Source organism: Opisthocomus hoazin, chromosome 20 (assembly GCF_030867145.1).
Source record: "Opisthocomus hoazin isolate bOpiHoa1 chromosome 20, bOpiHoa1.hap1, whole genome shotgun sequence".
In the NCBI taxonomy this organism is placed as follows: domain Eukaryota; kingdom Metazoa; phylum Chordata; class Aves; order Opisthocomiformes; family Opisthocomidae; genus Opisthocomus; species Opisthocomus hoazin.
The window spans coordinates 13,780,499-13,799,817 of NC_134433.1; the positions used below are offsets into that span (position 1 = coordinate 13,780,499).

Below are 19,319 nucleotides of genomic sequence, written 5' to 3' on the forward strand. Positions count from 1 at the left end.
TCTTGTCCTATCACTAGTTACTTGGGAAAAGAGATTGATCCCCACCTCGCTACAACCTCCTTTCAGGCAGTTGTAGAGAGCAGTGGGGTCTCCCCCGAGCCTCCTTTTCTCCAAGCCAAACAATCCTAGTTCCCTCAGCCACTCTTCATAAGTGAACTCGGCTCATGTTGTTTCCAGCACAGAAAACTCCTCTCACACTGCACTGGAATCCCCCTCCCATGCCATACTTGTGATACAGCAAACGAACCAGTTTCCACTGGAATTCAGATGATTACCCTGGGAGACCAGGTGACGATTTCAAAGGCATTTTAAGGTACTTACATAGTTTCTTCATCAATATCATTCTCTTCCGTATTACTAGTTGCTGTCGAACTAGCTGAAGAGCTGCTACCATCAAGATGGTTCACCTCGTCTTCTCCAGCAAGATCTATATCCAAGTCACCATCAGAGAGCTCATGCTACAGCAAAATCAGAACAAGTCTTTATAGAAAGAAAGATTTCAGCTGCACTTTGACACATTCAACAAAAGCTATGAACAGGAACTCTCCCTCCCCAGAGTGTCACGCTATCATACAGGAGTTAGGAGGGTCTCAAAGCACAATAAGAGCTGGTAACAACCAGAAGTTGGATTTTTCAGCTACAACTTGGAAACTGTTTTGTGGTGGGATCGATTAGCTCTGTTCTGGAATGTCTCTCTAGTGACATCTCTCACTGCTAGCTCTTGAGTGTGTTATCTCCTATTTCCACATATAGGGTAATAAATGTAATCTACAATTCACAAGTTCACCTATGTTTCTACTGCTATCCTAGCACAAAAAGCTACACAGCAACACAGAGGCAGGAAAAAGAATTCCTACGTTAAAGTCTTCATGCTGGATCTTCTCTTCCTCTTCTTCCTTGCTATCTCGTGCTAATCCTGGAGCAGCAACATTCTCCAGCGGTACTTCAGTACTTTGTCCAGATTTCTTTGACCTTGTTTCTGGACCATCATCATTCTGGGGACTAAGATGAGTGTCTGGAGGTGAAATGCCTCGTGATTTCTGAGTCCGGGAAAGTTCAATCGCAAGCCTCTTAAATATTAGAAAGACACACAAAAGCATACATAGAAGATGACAATGGAGCACCACTAAGGCAAGTAAGTTTGATGACTTGCATACATACTATTTTAATAATTCCAATACCAAACTACTGATGGCAATTCAAACAAACACAGTTGTCATACATGAACTTTGTAACCTAAACCAGGTAATTATGGGTCAGTAAAAGGTCCTTTTACATTAATATACACCCCACTTACTTCTTTAAGATTATTTATTTGTTGGATATAACTTGTCTGAGCTGCTTCCAATTGAGCAATGTACCAGTGTTGATCTCGACACTTCTGGAAGAAGGTCGGTGAGCGCACCTGGAACCTTCAAAGGAGGATTTGAAAAGGTTAGTTTGCTTTTTTTGTTTCCCCTGCCTCCCCAAAATCCAAAAAGCCCTGCATAAGAACATCATACGACCTGAAATCTAGTGATGAAATGATCTTAACAGACAACGTGTACTTGTATACTCAGTATCCTGAAGGCACCGAAGGGCAACAGTAAGTACACTGCAAGTGAGGCTGTCACAGCAGAGGCAGTTATCTTCACAAACCAATGCTAACAAAATTAACACACTACAAAGCATTTAACAGGAGCAAGAGCAGGATCTGAAGTAGATATTTTGTCATAACATTGCAATTCCCATTGACAGCATTAGTTCTCTCACACTACAGACGTCCTTCATTCCCAAAGCTCTCCTACGCTCACTACAACTGTTTCTAAAGAGGAGGAGAAAACACCCTTTCCCTTTAATTCACTTAGCTACAGATCTCCAACCCAGGCTTATTAGTGTCAAGCACAGCTCTTCTCAAAGACATACGTCTTAAAAGTTTCCACAACTCCCTTCAGCACATTGTCTTCTTTAAAGCTTGTGACAGTGAAACCCATTTATGACAAAACATGTCACAATCACTTTAAATTCAACTACTTAATTATTTTCTATTTCAGTGGTAGGTGTGAAACGATAGCAGAAAAAAGCCCCACCAAGCTGCCTTCCTTACCTCAGGATCACAGTGTCATTTTGCCTGTTCAAATAGCCTTCATTGGCCAGCAAGTCTAAACGAAAGAATCTGTTGTAACCCCAGCATTCTCCAACTTCAAAATCGGAGGCAAACTCTCGAATTATGTTTTTAGTGGGATCATTGGTAGACTGGTGAACCATTTCTACACGGTACTCGTACCTATGCAGAAGAAGATAACAGGTATTAATATCCAAACAAAGATCTCAGAATCACTGAGTGTGTCAAGTTTAACCGAAGTGCACTTCCTGGGAGGCTCGCACGCCCAGCTGAAGCAGTGATCCGGTCTTAAAATTTTACTGAACACTTACATGAACAGTACAAGGGGGAAAGAAAGTAGTAACAGGGAGTTGAGTGGTAAGCCAATTCTAGGATTGAATACTAGGAGACAGATACTCTCATGGGTTGTTTTGCCAGCTTGCTTTTTATCTTGAGAAAGTCACTGAGTAACAACTTTAAAATATTATCTCTGGGCACAATTCGAAGCCCAATGGACAACAGAAGCCTCATTATCCTTTTCAAGAGTACACTGCATCAGTCCCTAGCAACACTACAGAACTTGAAGTCATTCTTTGCAAATCTCTCCAGATACTTGACCAACAGAAAAAACTAAGAACAGCTGCTCTTACTACAGGTTTGCTTACTTGGATGTCTCTGGCAATCCAGCTGACAGCTCCAAGAACACAGACAGGTAGTAGCCCCGTACTACTCCATTTCCATCCTTGAAACAAACAAAATAGAGAGATAAATTAAAAAAATAAACAAAAAAACCAGGAAAAAAAGCGCCACAGCACAAAACCCAAACCACCTCGATATACCCGTGAACTAGCAGTAGTCTGCTTGGTATGCTACAGTTTTGATTTTTAGTCTTTTGACCTAGAACTCTTACTGTATATTGAATCAATGGAGTTTGCATCTGGAAGCACATACGCACTCTGTTGTATTGGTATCTCAGACATAAATCCCAAACCAAGCTCTAGTTGCTTTATTAGCATTTTAGGAGTTCAATTAAGTGGAAGACAGAGTAGACAAATGCTTGTCATTGTAGTGGATAACCATTTAACATATGGAAAAGGCAATTTAAAAAGCTCATAAAGTCTACTCATTGCTTTATTACAGTCCAACTTTTCTCCAAGTCTCAGCATGGAAACAGCTCAGGTTAAACATTAGTTCTGAAATATTTACATACAGCTGCATTTCAAAGCCACTTTATTCTTGAAAGAGCAGTTTCTTTAGAAAAAACATGCAACATGAAAAAGTTAGGTCAGTTAACTGAGAAACAATATTAGAATCACCAGAAATCAAGAAAAAAATATGGCAAAACCTCCATCACACTCACCTTAATCAAAGATGAAGGATGGCTCAACTTGAACCCTCTAGGTTGAAGAAACATTTCAACTTACCATTTAAAAAATAAATTTTAATGCTTTCTGACATCACCCCTTATGTAGTCAGTCCTGAATTTACAATACTCTGAAAACTTGCACAGGGGTCCACCTCTGCATTGCAAGAACATAATTCCGTGCATGCGTGGGCTTAACAGGTTAATCCTGTTCTCTGCAGATGCCACATAAGTCACTAACGAAACCTGTACTCCTCCACCACCAAACACGCACTGCTCCCAACACAGCTGTAGTAGCAGCCAGAGCTTCCTGGAAGCACCGGCCAGAACAGCGGACTGTAAAAACATCACACTTTGTGGGTTGCCATTCCAACACTGACAAAGACAGTGACTCAGAAATCTGAATACTCAGCCTACTGGAAGGACATCAGTACAATACACACAATTTCATGTCAGCTTTTGAGGACTGGACGCTCAGTAAAACAGATTCCCCTTCAACTAACACCTTGTCCTCCTCCTAACTTGCCAAATAAGTATTACTCATAAACATGGTGTGTTATTCCACACCTCAGTTCTGCAAGAAACATCTGCAAAAACCACTCAGACAAAATGGTAAAAATATCTATTAAAGTTCCTATGGCGTATTTGTAAGACTCCTTTTTCACTGCTTTTAAATTAACCAGATTAACTATAGTAAGAATGTTCATGCTGGTCATCTGGAGGCAGAGGTAATACTCCAATGGCTGATGATCAACTCTGCCACCTTATTACATTCTTTTCATACAGCTTTTTAAGTACAACATGAGATCAACTGGTATTTCCGCACAAGAGAAGCATATGAATGCTCATTAAGTGTTTTGGATAGGATAAGAACTCTAGTTGAAAATGTAACTCACTGGATAAACTTTTAACCTCCAGCAAAGTCCTGACACTTGTAGAGGTGGACTGTAAACAGGATCTGCTCGCTGACGCAATGTACTATTGAGAAAAGGGAAAAAACATTTGCTATTGGGACAAAGCAAAACCCTCCATGAAACAGTAAGTTGCATTTACACTTGCACTCTTACCCTCTAGAATCAGCCTTCTGGCTGCTCAGAGCACATAGCAGCACATGAGGCCCATGCAAAGTGTTAAGCGTCCATACAAATATATGTATTCCTTGCAAAGTTCTCCAATCTTTTCAAAAACATAAATAAGTAGTTTGTCTTTATCATGGAAAATTTTTTAGCTAACAGTTTAGCCAGGGTTCGTTGTTGTTCACACAGTAAACAAGAGATTTTTTACTTCAGTCCTATAGCTTAGTTCATACCTAACAGTTTCCTGTAGAGACTATTCTGTGTTTTAAAGAACGCTACTCATTTACAGAAGCAATAGAAAAAGCTTCCTGATACTCACAGCAATTTAAGATACACTCTTACCTAAAGTTTTCCAAGACAAACGTAGTTGAGTCATAGGCTGGAACCAATTCACTGGGAAGAGGCAGAAAAAAAAAAATAGGTATTTTAGAGTTGAATAACGTGACATTAAAAATCCCAACTTCTGGAATCTTCAGAAGCATTTCAGATTATTTAGGTCACCAGTGTCACTGAAATTCACTAGGACTACACTGGGTTAATTCAGTACTTCTGAAAATTCTGTTTATAAGCCTTCTGCCCAGTACCTTTCCATGTGATACCACACAATAAAATAAACATTTAATGTTATGAAAGGAAGAACAACCAAAGTATTTAAGAGGATTTGCCCTTTTACCTCTGATGGCTAACACTCTCTTAATATGATGATTTTTAATACAAAACTCTAAGGAGTTTCTAGTTCTAGAAAGGATGAAACTATTGCACAGCTGAAAGCACAAAGCTTAAGTGGCCTGTGTTTCAGCGCAGAAGATACCTTACTGCCACTGGAAAATGAACATTCAGACTTCAAACTCTCCTCAGAGAGGCACTTAATTATTCTTTTCAGAAAACATGTCAGGTGAATAGTTTTGAGATTGCATTTAAAAGCAAGCCAAACCAATTTTTGCTAGGGAAATCAAAATTATTTGAGAGATTCTTTTCAGATTTCTCCTACTTTCAACTTTTTTGGAAACACTTTTCAGCCAGCTAGCCTAAACTTGCAACAGACTTCCTCAGAACCCAATGCTAGCAGCATTCTCTTTATGAAGAGTTGTGCTATGAAGTGATTTTGGCTATATATTCTGAATTAAGGTGACCTGCAGAGGCATCTCATGAGAGCCTTGCAATTATATACTGAATGACCCAATAATAAGCGAAAAAGGACAAATCGGTAAACTATGTGTAAAAGAGAAAAAAAATTGTCAGCTGGAGCCCACTGTCCTGACTCCCCAGTAGGGACTACAGACACAAAATAAGCCTCGCTGGAACAGAAAAGCCTGTTTGTGGCATAGGTTACTCAGAGGAGTAAGTTACGCAGTTTATCATTTTCAGTGTGTAAGCCAGGACCCAGATTCAGTCAGAGATATCAAGTTGAACACAGAAACACGCTACCCCGCAGCTTACCCTTGCTCATACAGCTGAGAAGCCCGACTCCCCCCCACTGGAGGTGGCTATCAGAGCAGCTCTCCAGCAACCTACCCGGCAGCCGCCTACCACCCACTCTTCCAGCCCTCTGTGTTAAAATACAGTGGCGCTCTCCTCTCCTTGTTTTACAAGAGGCTGACGCACACAAGAATACATCTACCTCCCAGACTCACTGGAACATCCTCCTCCAGACAGTGGTATACAGTAAAATGAGAAAGAGATACTCTCCTCTAAGTTACTTTAGCAAGCAAACCAAATCTTTGTAAGATGACATTCAAGTTCAAACTACAACAGAAAGGAAATGCAATGCTACCTTGTGAAGTCTGGGGGGACAGGAGTAGTGACAAACGAGGCCATAGGTTTCCGATGAACCTGCTGGAACATCATCAGGATCTCGGAACTTTTGGATATCAACTCACTCTTACTGCATGATCGTAACTACACAGGGAAAAGCGAGAAAGAAAAAAACCCTTACGTCATTAGTAGAAACCATAGGTTTTGATCACTTCTGTTTTTAAACAAATAAAATGCATGTCTGCCACAGCTTCAGAAAGATTACCCACAACACAATGCAAAATGAAGCTTGGAGGCTGGGGATCCCGTGCAGCTCATTCCGGAAGTCCTGAATATTTAAGACCATCAAACTCTACAACGGAAGTTACAGCAACTGCTACAACGTACTTCACTTAGGTTGAACTAATTTATATACAAGATGTCTGATTAATACCAAGTCACCTCTATTACTGTGTTTAGGCAACAGTAACAAAGAAAATCCATCTGGAAAGGATGCTTAATTACACACTGGGATAATTTACTCAATACTTCACTACAGAGCGGTACACACTCCTGTGACATTAGACAGTTCTTTTCTGCTTCAGTTATCCCTTTACTGACGTATTGCCAAGCACTGCACTTTTTTTGTTCATCCGGATTTAAACAAAACAAAGCCTGTATTATCTTAACTGGGAGGCCAAAAAAACCCTCTCCAATCCACTTCATTCCAGATATCTTACAAAATCAGTATAATAATACAGGTCTTTTCGAAATCTGAAATAAAAAAAATGAAATACAATCTGGTATGTTTCTCGAATAGCTAGTACTGTATTTTCTAAAGCTCTTTACTGACGGAGACAAATCTACTCTGGTTCTTATTTATACTTTAAACATTGGAGAAACATATCATTGACTTAAGCCTGGCAAAAGGTTTGAAAGTGAGACTAGTATGTACATTTTTAAGTCACATCTTTGCTATCTTCATACAATTCTATTACTTCCACAAAAAGAGTATGAAATTCAAAGCCCCTCTTGACAAAGACATATATAATGACTAAATAAGCAGTAGAGACCTATGCAGTCGCCAGATGTCTCCATATTCTCAATTTTTTTTAGTTAGCAAGCTTTTCCTCCTATTTCAGAGGAAGGAGCAGTTGTTCTGATTTGTTATTATTTCAGTGATTTTTTTTCTGCAAAAGAGAAGCTGATCTGCAGAGTTGCATATGCACTGCCATTCAGAAGGATTTAGAAGGTCGTCATCTGGGCTGCAACATAAGTAATTCCTGAATGAGCTATAAAGAGAGAACTCTCAACAAATAAACAAAATATGCTGATGCATGGTATGCAGGAGCACTCATCCTCCTGATGTCATTAATTCTTCAACTAAGACATCCCATCACAGGTATGAAATAATTAAGTGAAGTGCAAGGAGAACAAGACAATCGCTGATCAGGTGATAAAGCCAGCTTAGCATTCTTACTGAACCAAATGCAGTGCAGGGAATGAAAAAGGAACACAGGACAAGAGGCATCACTCAAAGAAGTTCAGCCCCCATCCCCAACCTAAAACGTCAAAACCTGCTGAGAGATAATGACTGGATGCAGTAATACTGGAAGGAAGAAAACACCTCCATTTCCTCAGAGCACGAAGAAATTGTTCAGGGCAAGTATAATCAAGCTCTGCAGAATCCAAATATTTAATTTACAATAGCTAAACTTCTACAGCTAGAAGCAAGATGAAAAGAGCGGTACCATGGCATCTTCTTGGAAAGACAGGTGGACAGGATTCAAAGAACTACAACCAGTTCAGTTTTCCTCAAAAGCACAAAGAGAAACAGAAGATTTTATTTTTTAATTCTCCATTTATAGACACTACTATTCATATGCAGTCGGCAGCAAAGGAACTAACAGAATCTACCCACACGGTCTAAACGCTGAGTTACCTGAAACAAGCACAACACCATGTAGTTTTACATGATCTTGCTGTTAATCCCTGTACCACCTCCTCAAGCAACAGAAGAGAACACCTTTCACTATTTCGAGAAGACGTACTTGCTTTTCAGAAGAGATTGTGCAAACCTAAGGTCACTTAAATGAAAAAATACCCTCAAGAAATAGCTCTACCCATCAACTGTTTAAAAATAAATAAATTAAACAATAAGAAAGGCCAGTTGAGGAGGGAATCTATGTAGCACAACATTTCAGCTCTTTTCATAATCACCTGATGTTCTACTTCTTGAAGCAAGGATTCCAGAAGTTCAGTTTCTTGAGTCAGCGATGTCTTTTGACCTGTTTAAAAAAAGGAAGACATGCTTAAAGAAAAGACAACTTACTCCTTGGATTTTAAGAAATTGAGCTTTTTCCCTTTTTTTTTTTCTTTTAAACCTGGAAGCTGCCCCAAAACCTACCAAGGTAAAGGATTTCTAAAGGTTGACTGAGAAAGCATTTTAAAAGCAAGCCTACATTTTTAATGAGCTATAGTGAGGAAGTCACTTGGGGTTACGACTGTAATGAAACATTCTTTGTGTCCCAGAAATGGCAGGTTTGTTGTTTTCAGGTACTTTTTTTGACAAAAAAAACCAGGTTTGACTTCAATTAATTTGCTCTCATCTAGACAAGTCTCTCGCTTATATTACACTTTTCTCCTAAAAGCCACTATTTTTCTTAACTTTGATGTTTAAGTGTTTTCTTCATAAAAAAGAACAAACAACTTTTAAATGTGTTTGCGCATTTCAGCTGGCATGAAGATCATGACAAGAAAGAATAAAAAACTAAGTCACATTTGTCTGTTTCCTCTCATGGGGATTTACCTTGTCTCTCTCATACACTGCATGCCTGAAGAGTGTTTGGCAGTCCTTAGAAAAAAGGTGTTACGTGGACAAAACCTTAAGACATTCTACCACAGCTTTAAGACTGATCTTTAATCATTACACACTAAACCAAATCTTGCAACCGATTACTGTATTCAATACAGGCACAAAACATGTATGAATCCTGGATTTAAAGCAAACATTTTAAAGTACTGACATGAAATTGAAGAGAAACTTCAAACACAGCTAATATACATTTATTATGTTGTTTTGTTTTTAATGGAAATTAACTAAGAGAATAAATGCAAGCATTATCAACACTAAGGACATTTTCCAAGCATGGACATTTTGGTTTTTTTTCAGGTGGGTGGCAGGTGCGTGTATCTGTATGCGTGAAGATTTCAAGCATCAGAAATACTTTTTCAGCACAGCTATTCTATTGCTTTGCTTTTATTTCTGAGGCAAGTACACAGATACAAACTCAAGGATCTATTTGTCTGTGTACTTCCATCTACCAGTTCTGTGTACCTTGCAAAACTGATATAATCAGTGTAACATTTCGAGACCATCTAAAGAAACCGCTATCCGGAGATGATGTTACCTTTACTACATGCTCCTATGAATGCGTTACGGAAACGAAAGTGCACATGGAATAACCAAGGCACAAAAGCTAAATTAGATGAGCAAGGTATATACAGAGTTACAGCCAGCTGAGGAATACTCTGTCCTTCTTGTTGAAAGCTACACTTCATGTTTAGTAGTGTTGCTTCTGTAAGCTTCAATACCTGTAAGTGGACCACCTGTCTTCTCACCTCTATTTATACCAAAGGAGAGCTAAAGTGACCACTGTCTGGTTAGCAAAAGTGTCAGGAACCCAACTAGCAGCTCTGATTCCAGACGGCATGCTTTTCACCTGCACACAAGGCTGCCTGTACGGATGGATTTGAGCCATTGCTCACCAGACATCTCATACAGACTGCTAATTTTCTAAAATTACATTAAAAGGAATACATATTACAAAGATGTCAAAACACAAAAATGGACTTCTTGGCTAACACAAATGGTGTAAAAACACTTCAGGCGAAAGGTACTAAACATCTTCCATTAGACAGAAATGTTCTCCAAGTTATTATACGGGAGTTTCTAACAGAGCATAACGATGTTACGTCTAACAACTTATAAGTATACCACAGTAATCACATAATTAACAAAAATCCTTTCTATAGGTGGAAATTTTCTGTCAGCAGTTAACTTGCTTAACACCATGAAGTATGTAAGGAGTCATACCCCCAGGGCAAGAAAGTTTCTCAACAGATTTACACATTGTTAATATATTGCTCCTACTCATAACAGATCAGGCAAATACCTACCCATTAATGTTATAAGCTTATTCTTCAGCTGTGTGTCTAACCGGGCAATCATCATCTCCACTGCATTCCTGATCTCCCGAACTCGTTCATCCTTCGCACTACGCACTGCCTCCACATTCCTCTCCTAAAACAGGGTTCAGGAAAAAACATGCACAAAACCAAATCCTTCACACTTTTACATGTTTCATTCACTTACACATTGACTCTGCTCTCTCAGATCCCAGAAATGCCCTCCAGCCCTATTGTTTTAGGAGGGGAAAAAAAAACACCCAACCCACAGCCCTGGTCTTACTGAAGCTGGCTTGTTTAGAGTAAGAACACAGGGATGCGTTTCCAGAGGAGCTGTATTACAGGCCATCCCTGTTGCCAGTCGTAAATCTCCTTTTCCTGAACACATACGTGTGCCCTCTGGTGGGTGACCAAAGGTTAACAGTGAAGTTGAGCAACATCATCTCATTCCACAGAGATCTGTCATATGGGGATTCTTTAGTACTGCAATCTGTAAATACCACTGCCAGTTTCTCTTCTGTAACTTGAGCAGCACAGAAAGTTACCTTCCTGGTGACAAGAATAATTTGATAAAAACTGCACTCTTCACCCCGGAAGGTCACCCTCTTAACGCTTTACAAATACTTACAAGCAGCCCACTCGGTGACAGAACAGTCACACTGCAGCTGAAGCAGAGCTAGCCTACCACTGCATGTGGCAAACAACTACGTGAATAACAGCACAGGCAAAAGCCATACGGAAATTCGTTAAAAAAAAACCTCAAACACCTTCTTTTATTTGCACAAAGACTACACAATAAACGTAACAACATAAACAATCCTTCCTAGAATACACAAAACTGTACCCAGTTGTCGGAATGCCCACTGAAACTGCCAAAGCTGAACATGCTGATATTTGGACATCTAAGACATTTACCCCTATGAGGAAGAAAAAGGCAGTACACAATCAAATCTCTAACTGGTGAGCTGCTCTACAGCCCATCCTGTAGGCTCAAATATACCTGCTGTTTATTGTCCTGAAGAAAGGGAAATAAGCTCTATTAGGATAAAGCATTTTTAGCTTTTTTAGCATGGCAGACTGCACTTTTGTAAGTGCTGACAGAAACACATCTTTCAAAGAACTGCACAATTTGAGCTTTTGAATGGCACACACCAAAAGAAAAATTCCCTCTTAGCTAGTTCACACCTTCTGTCTGGCAGCTACAAAACAGTATAGAGAATATGTTGATCTATCACTTTGTATAAAAAGAGTATAACTAAAAAGTAAAAATGTCTCTCTATGGGATAGTCTGATCACCTCCACCGAAGCAACAGCTTCTGAACAGGTAATGAAAACATCGTGAGCATACGATGTTTTCTATGGTGTACTAGTTCCTTTTCCCACTTTACAGTTCTCCTCTGACAACCGCATACTACAGGAAAACGTAACATTATCTTGGATCAATTTCTTACCACTTCTTGCACCAAACTGATCAATTCCATGAGTCTTCTCCTAAGCTTTGCCACCTCCTCATTTACTTTTGTGACATGTTGCTCATAGATTTCTGCCAGTGGCTTAAAAGTATGTCCTCCATGCTGTTAAAAAAGAAAAAGCGGGGGGAGAAATAAAAGAGCATCCCATTTTAACTTTACTCCACTCCTATTAAATTGCTGAAAGAGAGAGCAAGAAAGCCTCCTAGTGTATCACTCTTTCTGGAAAAGTTCCAAAGCAGATTGTATGTAGGAAGTCTGTCTTTCACTTCCCTTCATAAGAAGTTATGAATTTGGCTTTCATACCATCAAAGCTTCCTGTCAAGAGTTATTTGGAGTCTCAACAGTCCTCCAAAAATAAACTGCATCATTCACTGTGCAACTATCAAAATAAGATAGAAGGGCTGGGGTTTTTTTTTTATTATCACTATTATTAAAACACCCTTCCCAAACAAGGCAGTATACTGTTAGCCACTTCTATTCCAAACAACAACAGCAGTCTCTCCTTGAAACGCTCAACTGAAAGGATAATAAACAGTGTGGTGAACTGTGCTACTGCTACAGCTTTGAAGATATTCAAGAACACAGGCCAGGACATTTAAATAACATAAATGTTCTCTATATTCTCTGAGAAAGACTTCTTCCTTTGCCCATAAAATTCTCAGCACCATCTACAGCTTGTCCAAGGCATCATGAAGTTTACAACAAGGAAGGTAACCCTGACCTCCTTTCAGCAAAAAAGTCAACTTGCTTCTCTAGTTATAAACAGAAGGTACCGCCTTTCACAACCTATGTTCACATTAAATTATAAATGTGAATACAACTACAGTATTTGCATGGAAATTCAACAGCCATAACAACAGTTTCATTGCTGTCAAACATAATGCTTGCTGTCTCTTATCGTAACACACCACATGCATATAAGCAAGCAAGCTGCCTCTTACCATTCCTCCCCAAAGTGCACATTGGTGGCAGATACACTTCTTGCAAGTCCAGCAGAACACACTAAGCTTTTCATGATGATTTTCACACCTTCAACACAAAAATACACATATCATCAACAGAAAATAGCTATGAATTTTCTGCAAACTCAATTTAACACTTTCACTTGTTTTGCTACCTGATACTGAGTAAAGCACAAAATAGAAGCATAATTTTGCAAGAAGAATACTTATATTCAGTGAAAATCTTTTGTAAAGTAAACGTTGCTCTTGGTATTCTCTCAGGAAGTACTTCACATAGATAAAGTACATTACTAAAATTGGATTTCTACCCAACACATAAAGGATATCATCAATGAATCAAGATCAGAATTCTAGAACTTAATACTTCACACGATTAAAATCCTAATCATATACCACCTAAAGTAACCACAGAGCAACGGCTCATAAGCTTTTTGGACAAAAAATGATCTTTGTCATTTCTTAACATTTCAGAAACAGCATCAACCAACAAACTGAGCACAGACCAGGCCAGACCTAAGATACACACCTCTCCCTTTCTCCTCCACTAGGATCCAGGAACGTGGAGAGGAGGCAGATACAGGATACATTAGTCCCTGTCAATGCTTCCTCTCACATTTTTCTCCTCCAAATCTCCAGAATATATCTTAAAACACATAATAGCACTGGTAATGGGATAAAACCACGAGTCAAGCCTACTGAGAAAGTACTGGCAGCTGCTCCTAGGAACAGAATGTATCAGAAAATACAGTAGGCTCCAAAGGCTCAAAGGAAGGAGAACGAACAGCAGTAACATTACAGATACAGCAATATAGTGCTTTCTGTGGGACTTCATGTATTTGCTTTGATCTCAAACTGGGTTTACCAATTGCATTTTCACAAAGGACCAGAAGACATCTTCTCAGAACAGCTTCTCAGCTTTTTTTGTGCTGAGATACCAAATCAGCACCCACAGTCTTAATGGGACTGTCAAATGAGCAAGCCATTGAGAGAAGACTTTAAGATGTACAGTCACTAAGTGCTAACAACCTTAGGAAGTATTACTACCTTCACACTTCCCATAGCTCTCATTTTAACTATATTGAGTCAAACTAGAAATAGTAGTAGTTTTGTAGGCAAAGACACTGCAGAGCTCTTCCCATTCCATTCAGTACGACAGAAATTAACTCCAACTTTCAGTCAGTGAGCACAATTCAGCTTTTAAGCAAGTTGTCAGTTTGTTCCCTGATTTTAATAATGAGCTGAAATTAAAAGCCCGCTCTTATAAAGCAAACTGCAAAACACTTTATGTGAAGAATGCTCCATTTACTTGTCTTTTTCATTTTCTTCATGCTTTGTGAGATTGCACAGTTGAAGCGTATCGAGCTGTTGTGTGACCTCTTCTGCCCAACGACAGTTTACAAGCTCTCGGAGCTGCAGCGGGGCTCTGCAAGAAACATTGCTAGAGTTAGAGAAACAACTCAGCTCCAGGAGCTAAAAGAGAAGCACTGAAGTGAACGTTCATCAATTCTACGCTATCGGAACAGGCAAAACAAGCTGAAGCTGTACTAGTTATTTCAGGAAAACAAGAAAAAAAAAGAAATATAATATCTTAAGTTGATTTGCTCATTTTGGGGCTGGGGGGAGGCAGCAACCACAACGACACACAGAATAGCTACATGGGGAAACCAAGAACTACTTCCAGATCTCTTGATAGGCTCCTGGATAACGTTGGGCAAACAGTTTCATTTCTCAGTCCTTCTTCAATTTCTCCCATTATTCAACTGTCCTGGGTTTGGCCAGAACAGGTTTAATTTTCACTGGAATCCAGGAAGGGGCACAGCCGGGGGGTGGGGGCTGACCCCACCTGGCCAAACAGAGCCTGGTATTCCATACCATGTGCCGTCACGCTGGGTTCCGGTGGGGGGGGGCAGCGCAGCGGGAAGGCACTCGCGGCTTGGGCGGGCGCAGCGCCGGTCCGGTTTCGGGAGAGCGGCTGTTGTATCGTTGTTGTTCCTGTTTTCCCTCTGTTTGCTGTTCTGTTAAACTGCCCTTATCCCGACCCACCAGTTTCTGCCTCTTTCTTTCCATTCTCCTCCGCACGCCGGCGGGGGGAGGGGCGGCCGCGTGGCGCTTTTGTTGCCGGCGGCAGCCGAAACCAAAACATCAACTATCCCCATCACAGTGCTTCAATTATCTCCTTTGAAAATGTAGATTTATTTTACCTCCTTACAAGCATTTTACAGCTATTGATCAAATACTCTAAAAGCTGAATATTAAAAAGGTTCTGCAGAAAAGGCTGGTCAGTTATTTGAAATACCTCCCTTCCCTTACGCTACCTTCCAATTTCTGGTCTATCAAGCGCTACAATTGCTAGGCACTCAAGAATTACAAGTGCTAAGAGGTGCCAGGGCTTAGGGAGACGGGGTGGGGCACTGCATTAGAAATAAAAATAAAAAAAACCCAAACAAAACCAAAAAAACCTACATTGTAGTTACCTCCCAGACAAATCTGCAATACAGAAGGTAAGTTTCACAAATTATAGGTATAAAAAAAAGTACACGTTTCAGCCTGAAAACTCAAGTTTCTGGTCTCTGACTCTTGCATGGAGAATACAGAGAGTTCCAAGGGGAACACCACCTAGTTACTCTTATTACTCCAACTTCTTGCACTAAAAACAGCAGTGTAACAGGAGAAGAACAAAGATCTTGCTTCGTTTGTCACAAAACTAGAACATATTCCAGAATAAGTGTTATACCAGGGTAAATTTTTATAGCAACAGCAGGCAGGTCTCAAAAAATCAAGCTTACAAATTTAGTGCAACCTGCATTGAAAAAAGACTGCTCATAACAGGAGAGTACACCCAACTCCTGATAATTTATTTCTGATACTAAAAATACCTTACCTACAATGAGGGCACTGAGCTCTTTGTTCAGTCAGCCAACGCTATGAAGGAAAAAGGAAAAAGTTTTTTAATAAGACTGTAAAAAAAGAAGAGCAAGCAACAACTTATATTGTTAATTAGGAGTTACTTTTTTATTACAGTCTTCCTACATTTTTCCTTATTTTACAGATTCGTAATTTAACTGTTCAACCACTGAGCCACAGAAGAAGCTGCTATTTGTATCTTAGTAACAAAGCAACCACTTTTCTTTAGATGGCAACAGCACTTCAGTTAAAATTATACAGAGAATTTTGAGGTACCAAATATTCCATAAGAAACCACACATCTGGCACAGACTTCCATAGTCATTTTTCAACAAAAGAAAAATACAGCAAGCATAGTTTTTGGAGTCTAAATTATCAGTTCTCAAGGTAACTTACTTCTCCCTCTTGAGCTATTTACATGCAAGTTAGATACCTGCAGTTCAACGATCAAACCCACAAGGACCCTCTGAATGTTCCTCTTCCCGAAAGCTCCAATGACAAGTAGCTCAGAAAAGAACTTCATCTGCCCACCACAACTTAGAAGTGTAAAAGCTCAGCAGCTGAAGAGCTTGTCTTCGTCAGCTCGCTACTACATTCAAAGATCCTCATGAATAATCTCTCACCACCCAGCAACAATATGTCATCTAACATTCTTAGTATGTAGCACGAATTCCTTCACCCATAGATCTTGTCACAGCTTTCAAAGCGGATGACGATTGTCTGTTCCCGTTTCTGGGAATACTATCGGAGGCCTGAAAACCTCAGCTGAACCCTCTCCCACTCCACTAACGTATCACAGTGGCTGGACCTGGAATTGAAGTGTTGTACGCTGGTAACCGTGACCTTAATAAATGAATTTAGGTACTTCAGCTGCTGCTTCAGCCTGCCATACCAGGCTCCCTCAAGAAAGATGTGGCCCTGATCGTATCATACTAGTTTGGTAAGCATTTTAAGACATCTCCAAGATGACAAGAGGTGTTGTTATGACCTTCCAGTGCTCCATACTGACAGATGTAAAGTCAGCATTTGATTCCTGTTCCACCTTTCGTCTTCCATACGGGCATCACTGACTCTCAAAAGATGCTAAAGAAGGGATCATTATATGTCTGTTTCTTAAAAGCAGTTATTCCAGACAGTGCCTACAATTAGCACTACTGAATGCAATGCACAGCCTGCCTAGTTTTTCCTCAGGGTGTCATAAAAGATTTTGAAAGGGAAACTGAAGACCACAGAGCAGGAAAAAGGAATCCTTACAACTCCAGGAACATAGGCAAGAAAGAAGAAAGAATGTGTTTGTAAGATCAGTAGTTTTTATGTTCATACATTTGCAAGAATAAACTATAATAAGCAAACTCACCCGAATACAACTGAAACAGCACAGCTTGGAGCAATGGGGACACAGTCGTGCATCACGCAATTTCTCCATACAAATAAAACATCGGAACACTTCAGCAATGCTCTGCAAAGGGTAGATTATCGCCATTGTTAAACCACAGACTTCAAACGTACCCGAGCTGCATTTATTCTCCAGGCAGAGGGCTGGGTTTCACAAACGCAGTCCCACTCCAAACCGCGAGGGATGGCGCATCTCAGAGCGAGATACCAAGTCAAACACCACGGCTCTCCTCCCTACTTTCTCTGACACGACACCAGCTCTTTGCACCCATTTTACAACACTATTCTTATTCTTCTTCAAGGAATAGTTTCTTTGTTTGGATTACCTCTTCCAAAGCGGACCTCTCTGTAGCCAAAATATTATTGCTATTTGTGTTCACTCGGGATTGAACAGCTGCCAGAAGAAACTGTGCTGCACCTGCAGGTTCTGAACCCGTGAGTTTCAATGTACTGGCATTAAACTAATTCAAAACCACGGCATATATGTGTATGCATTATACAGAATGCCAACGAGAAGGGCTGAACTGGATGGGGCTTTTTTTTTTTTTTTAACTTCTGTAAGACTTACTTTCTTTTAAGGTCTAGTATCAGCACTAGCTCCACAATTTCTACACTCTCTCACATGCTATTTAATCAATCTCCTGGGCAATAAAAACGTAATTTAACATTTTTTTTTTTACTATATCTGTTCGAAGAGAGAAGCCCTTTGTCCTAGAACACAACCATCTCGGCGCTCTCCATCCCCAAAATGAGAAAGGTACTTTGAAATACCAAGCAATGTTTGCTCTCCATACTGACAGATTTTTCACCGATAAAGAAGTTTCATATTCTGTATCGTACAGGAGCTAGACCCCTTCTGGCTTTAACTACAGAACTTCAAAAGATTCTTCAGATGGGCTAATTTCTTTCCCCCCACAGATTCAAAGTTATAAATCAGCATAAGAATGGGGCATATCTTCCATTTACAGACACCACAGTATCTCCCATACGCGAACATCGTCTTTAACGGCTGCAAACCATGAAAACGCAATGCATGCGTGTACAGAAGTCAACACACCACGTCTTTTCAATTAATTCTTCTCCTGCTTGGCCGCTATTAATAGGGCCCTGCAGGCTGCCCAGGTTACCGGCACCGGGCATTCCGCCTTCCCGCAAGCCAGGACGGGCTCGTCCGCCCCCACAACAGCCACCTCCGACGCTCCACCGGTTTATTTTCTCACCCTGACTGTGTAAAATCACCGCGTGTCATCCCAACGCCCCACTCTTTATCCCCCCCCCCTCCCAGCGAGGCGCGGCCCGGCCGGCCGCAGAGCCGCAGCCCGCCCTTTTCCCTCAGAGAAGGGGGGGGCTCGGGCTCTGCGGCCCCGGCGCTCTCCCCCGAGCCGTGAGCGGGGCCGGCCGAGGCGGCCCGGTCCCCCGGCGGAGGAGCGGGTCCCGCGGCCCTGGGGAGGCAGAGCTTCCCGCCTACCCTGAGGGAGCGCAACCGCCAACCGCCGCCCGGCCGCTCACCTCCACGCTCTGCTCGTCCATGGCCGCAGTGCCGGCGGCGGGGGAGACTCTCCCCGGCCCCCTCCCTCCCGCGCTGCCCGGGGGTGAAAAGCGAAGACGCCGGGGGGGGGGGGGGGAGTTAGGAGCCGCTGGAGAGCGGCCGCAGCACGACCCCGGCCCCCGCCATCTTCGCGGGGAGCGGGGCGGCTCCTCCCCCGCGACCCCGCCCTGCGGCCGCTGAGGGGGGCGGGGCCTCACCGCGCTCCGCGCAGGCGCAGTTGCTGTCCTGCGCGCCCTCCCTCCGAGCGCGGGCAGCCGCTGCCGCAGCGGACGGGCCCGGCCCGGTCTCCGGAACCGCGGCCCCGGGGGAGCGGGGGGGCTGCGGGCCCTGAACGCCGGCGGGAGGAGCCGAGCCGGCAGCGAACGCGGCTGAGGAGCCTCTGCCCGCGGGCGGGTGCGGCGGCGCGGGCTCCCGCCGCAGCAGCAGCAGCATCATGGCGGCGCCGAGCGCGGGTTAACGGGGGAGCCGGTGCGGCTTCGTCCGGGGAGCTGGAACCCGGCTGCGGGGTTCGAGGCGAAGAGCTGTCCCTCGGCGCTGACGAAGGGCACACCCCGCGCAGCCTGCCGTGCCGCCCTTCGCACCGCGGACCGGTG

The 19,319-nt window shown here is 41.9% G+C and overlaps 1 protein-coding gene across 4 annotated transcripts in view; it reads right to left on the reverse strand.

Annotated features, from left to right (window-relative positions):
- Positions 1–18,911, reverse strand: part of TRIM37 (tripartite motif containing 37) — a 31,104-nt gene extending 12,193 nt beyond the window's left edge. For all 4 annotated transcript variants that reach the window (XM_075440131.1, XM_075440132.1, XM_075440130.1 and 1 more), the window contains exons 1-16: positions 18,687–18,911; positions 17,140–17,241; positions 15,760–15,800; positions 14,185–14,301; positions 12,858–12,945; positions 11,896–12,018; positions 10,436–10,559; positions 8,477–8,544; positions 6,297–6,421; positions 4,865–4,915; positions 4,343–4,424; positions 2,749–2,825; positions 2,087–2,266; positions 1,298–1,412; positions 858–1,070; positions 322–458 (exon numbers count right to left, since the gene is read on the reverse strand). In XM_075440131.1, the coding sequence (XP_075296246.1) occupies positions 322–458; positions 858–1,070; positions 1,298–1,412; positions 2,087–2,266; positions 2,749–2,825; positions 4,343–4,424; positions 4,865–4,915; positions 6,297–6,421; positions 8,477–8,544; positions 10,436–10,559; positions 11,896–12,018; positions 12,858–12,945; positions 14,185–14,301; positions 15,760–15,800; positions 17,140–17,241; positions 18,687–18,707 (1,664 nt within the window). In that variant the 5' untranslated portion in view covers positions 18,708–18,911. The remainder of the gene's footprint in view (positions 1–321; positions 459–857; positions 1,071–1,297; positions 1,413–2,086; positions 2,267–2,748; positions 2,826–4,342; positions 4,425–4,864; positions 4,916–6,296; positions 6,422–8,476; positions 8,545–10,435; positions 10,560–11,895; positions 12,019–12,857; positions 12,946–14,184; positions 14,302–15,759; positions 15,801–17,139; positions 17,242–18,686) is intronic.
- Between the last annotated feature and the right edge of the window lie 408 nt (positions 18,912–19,319).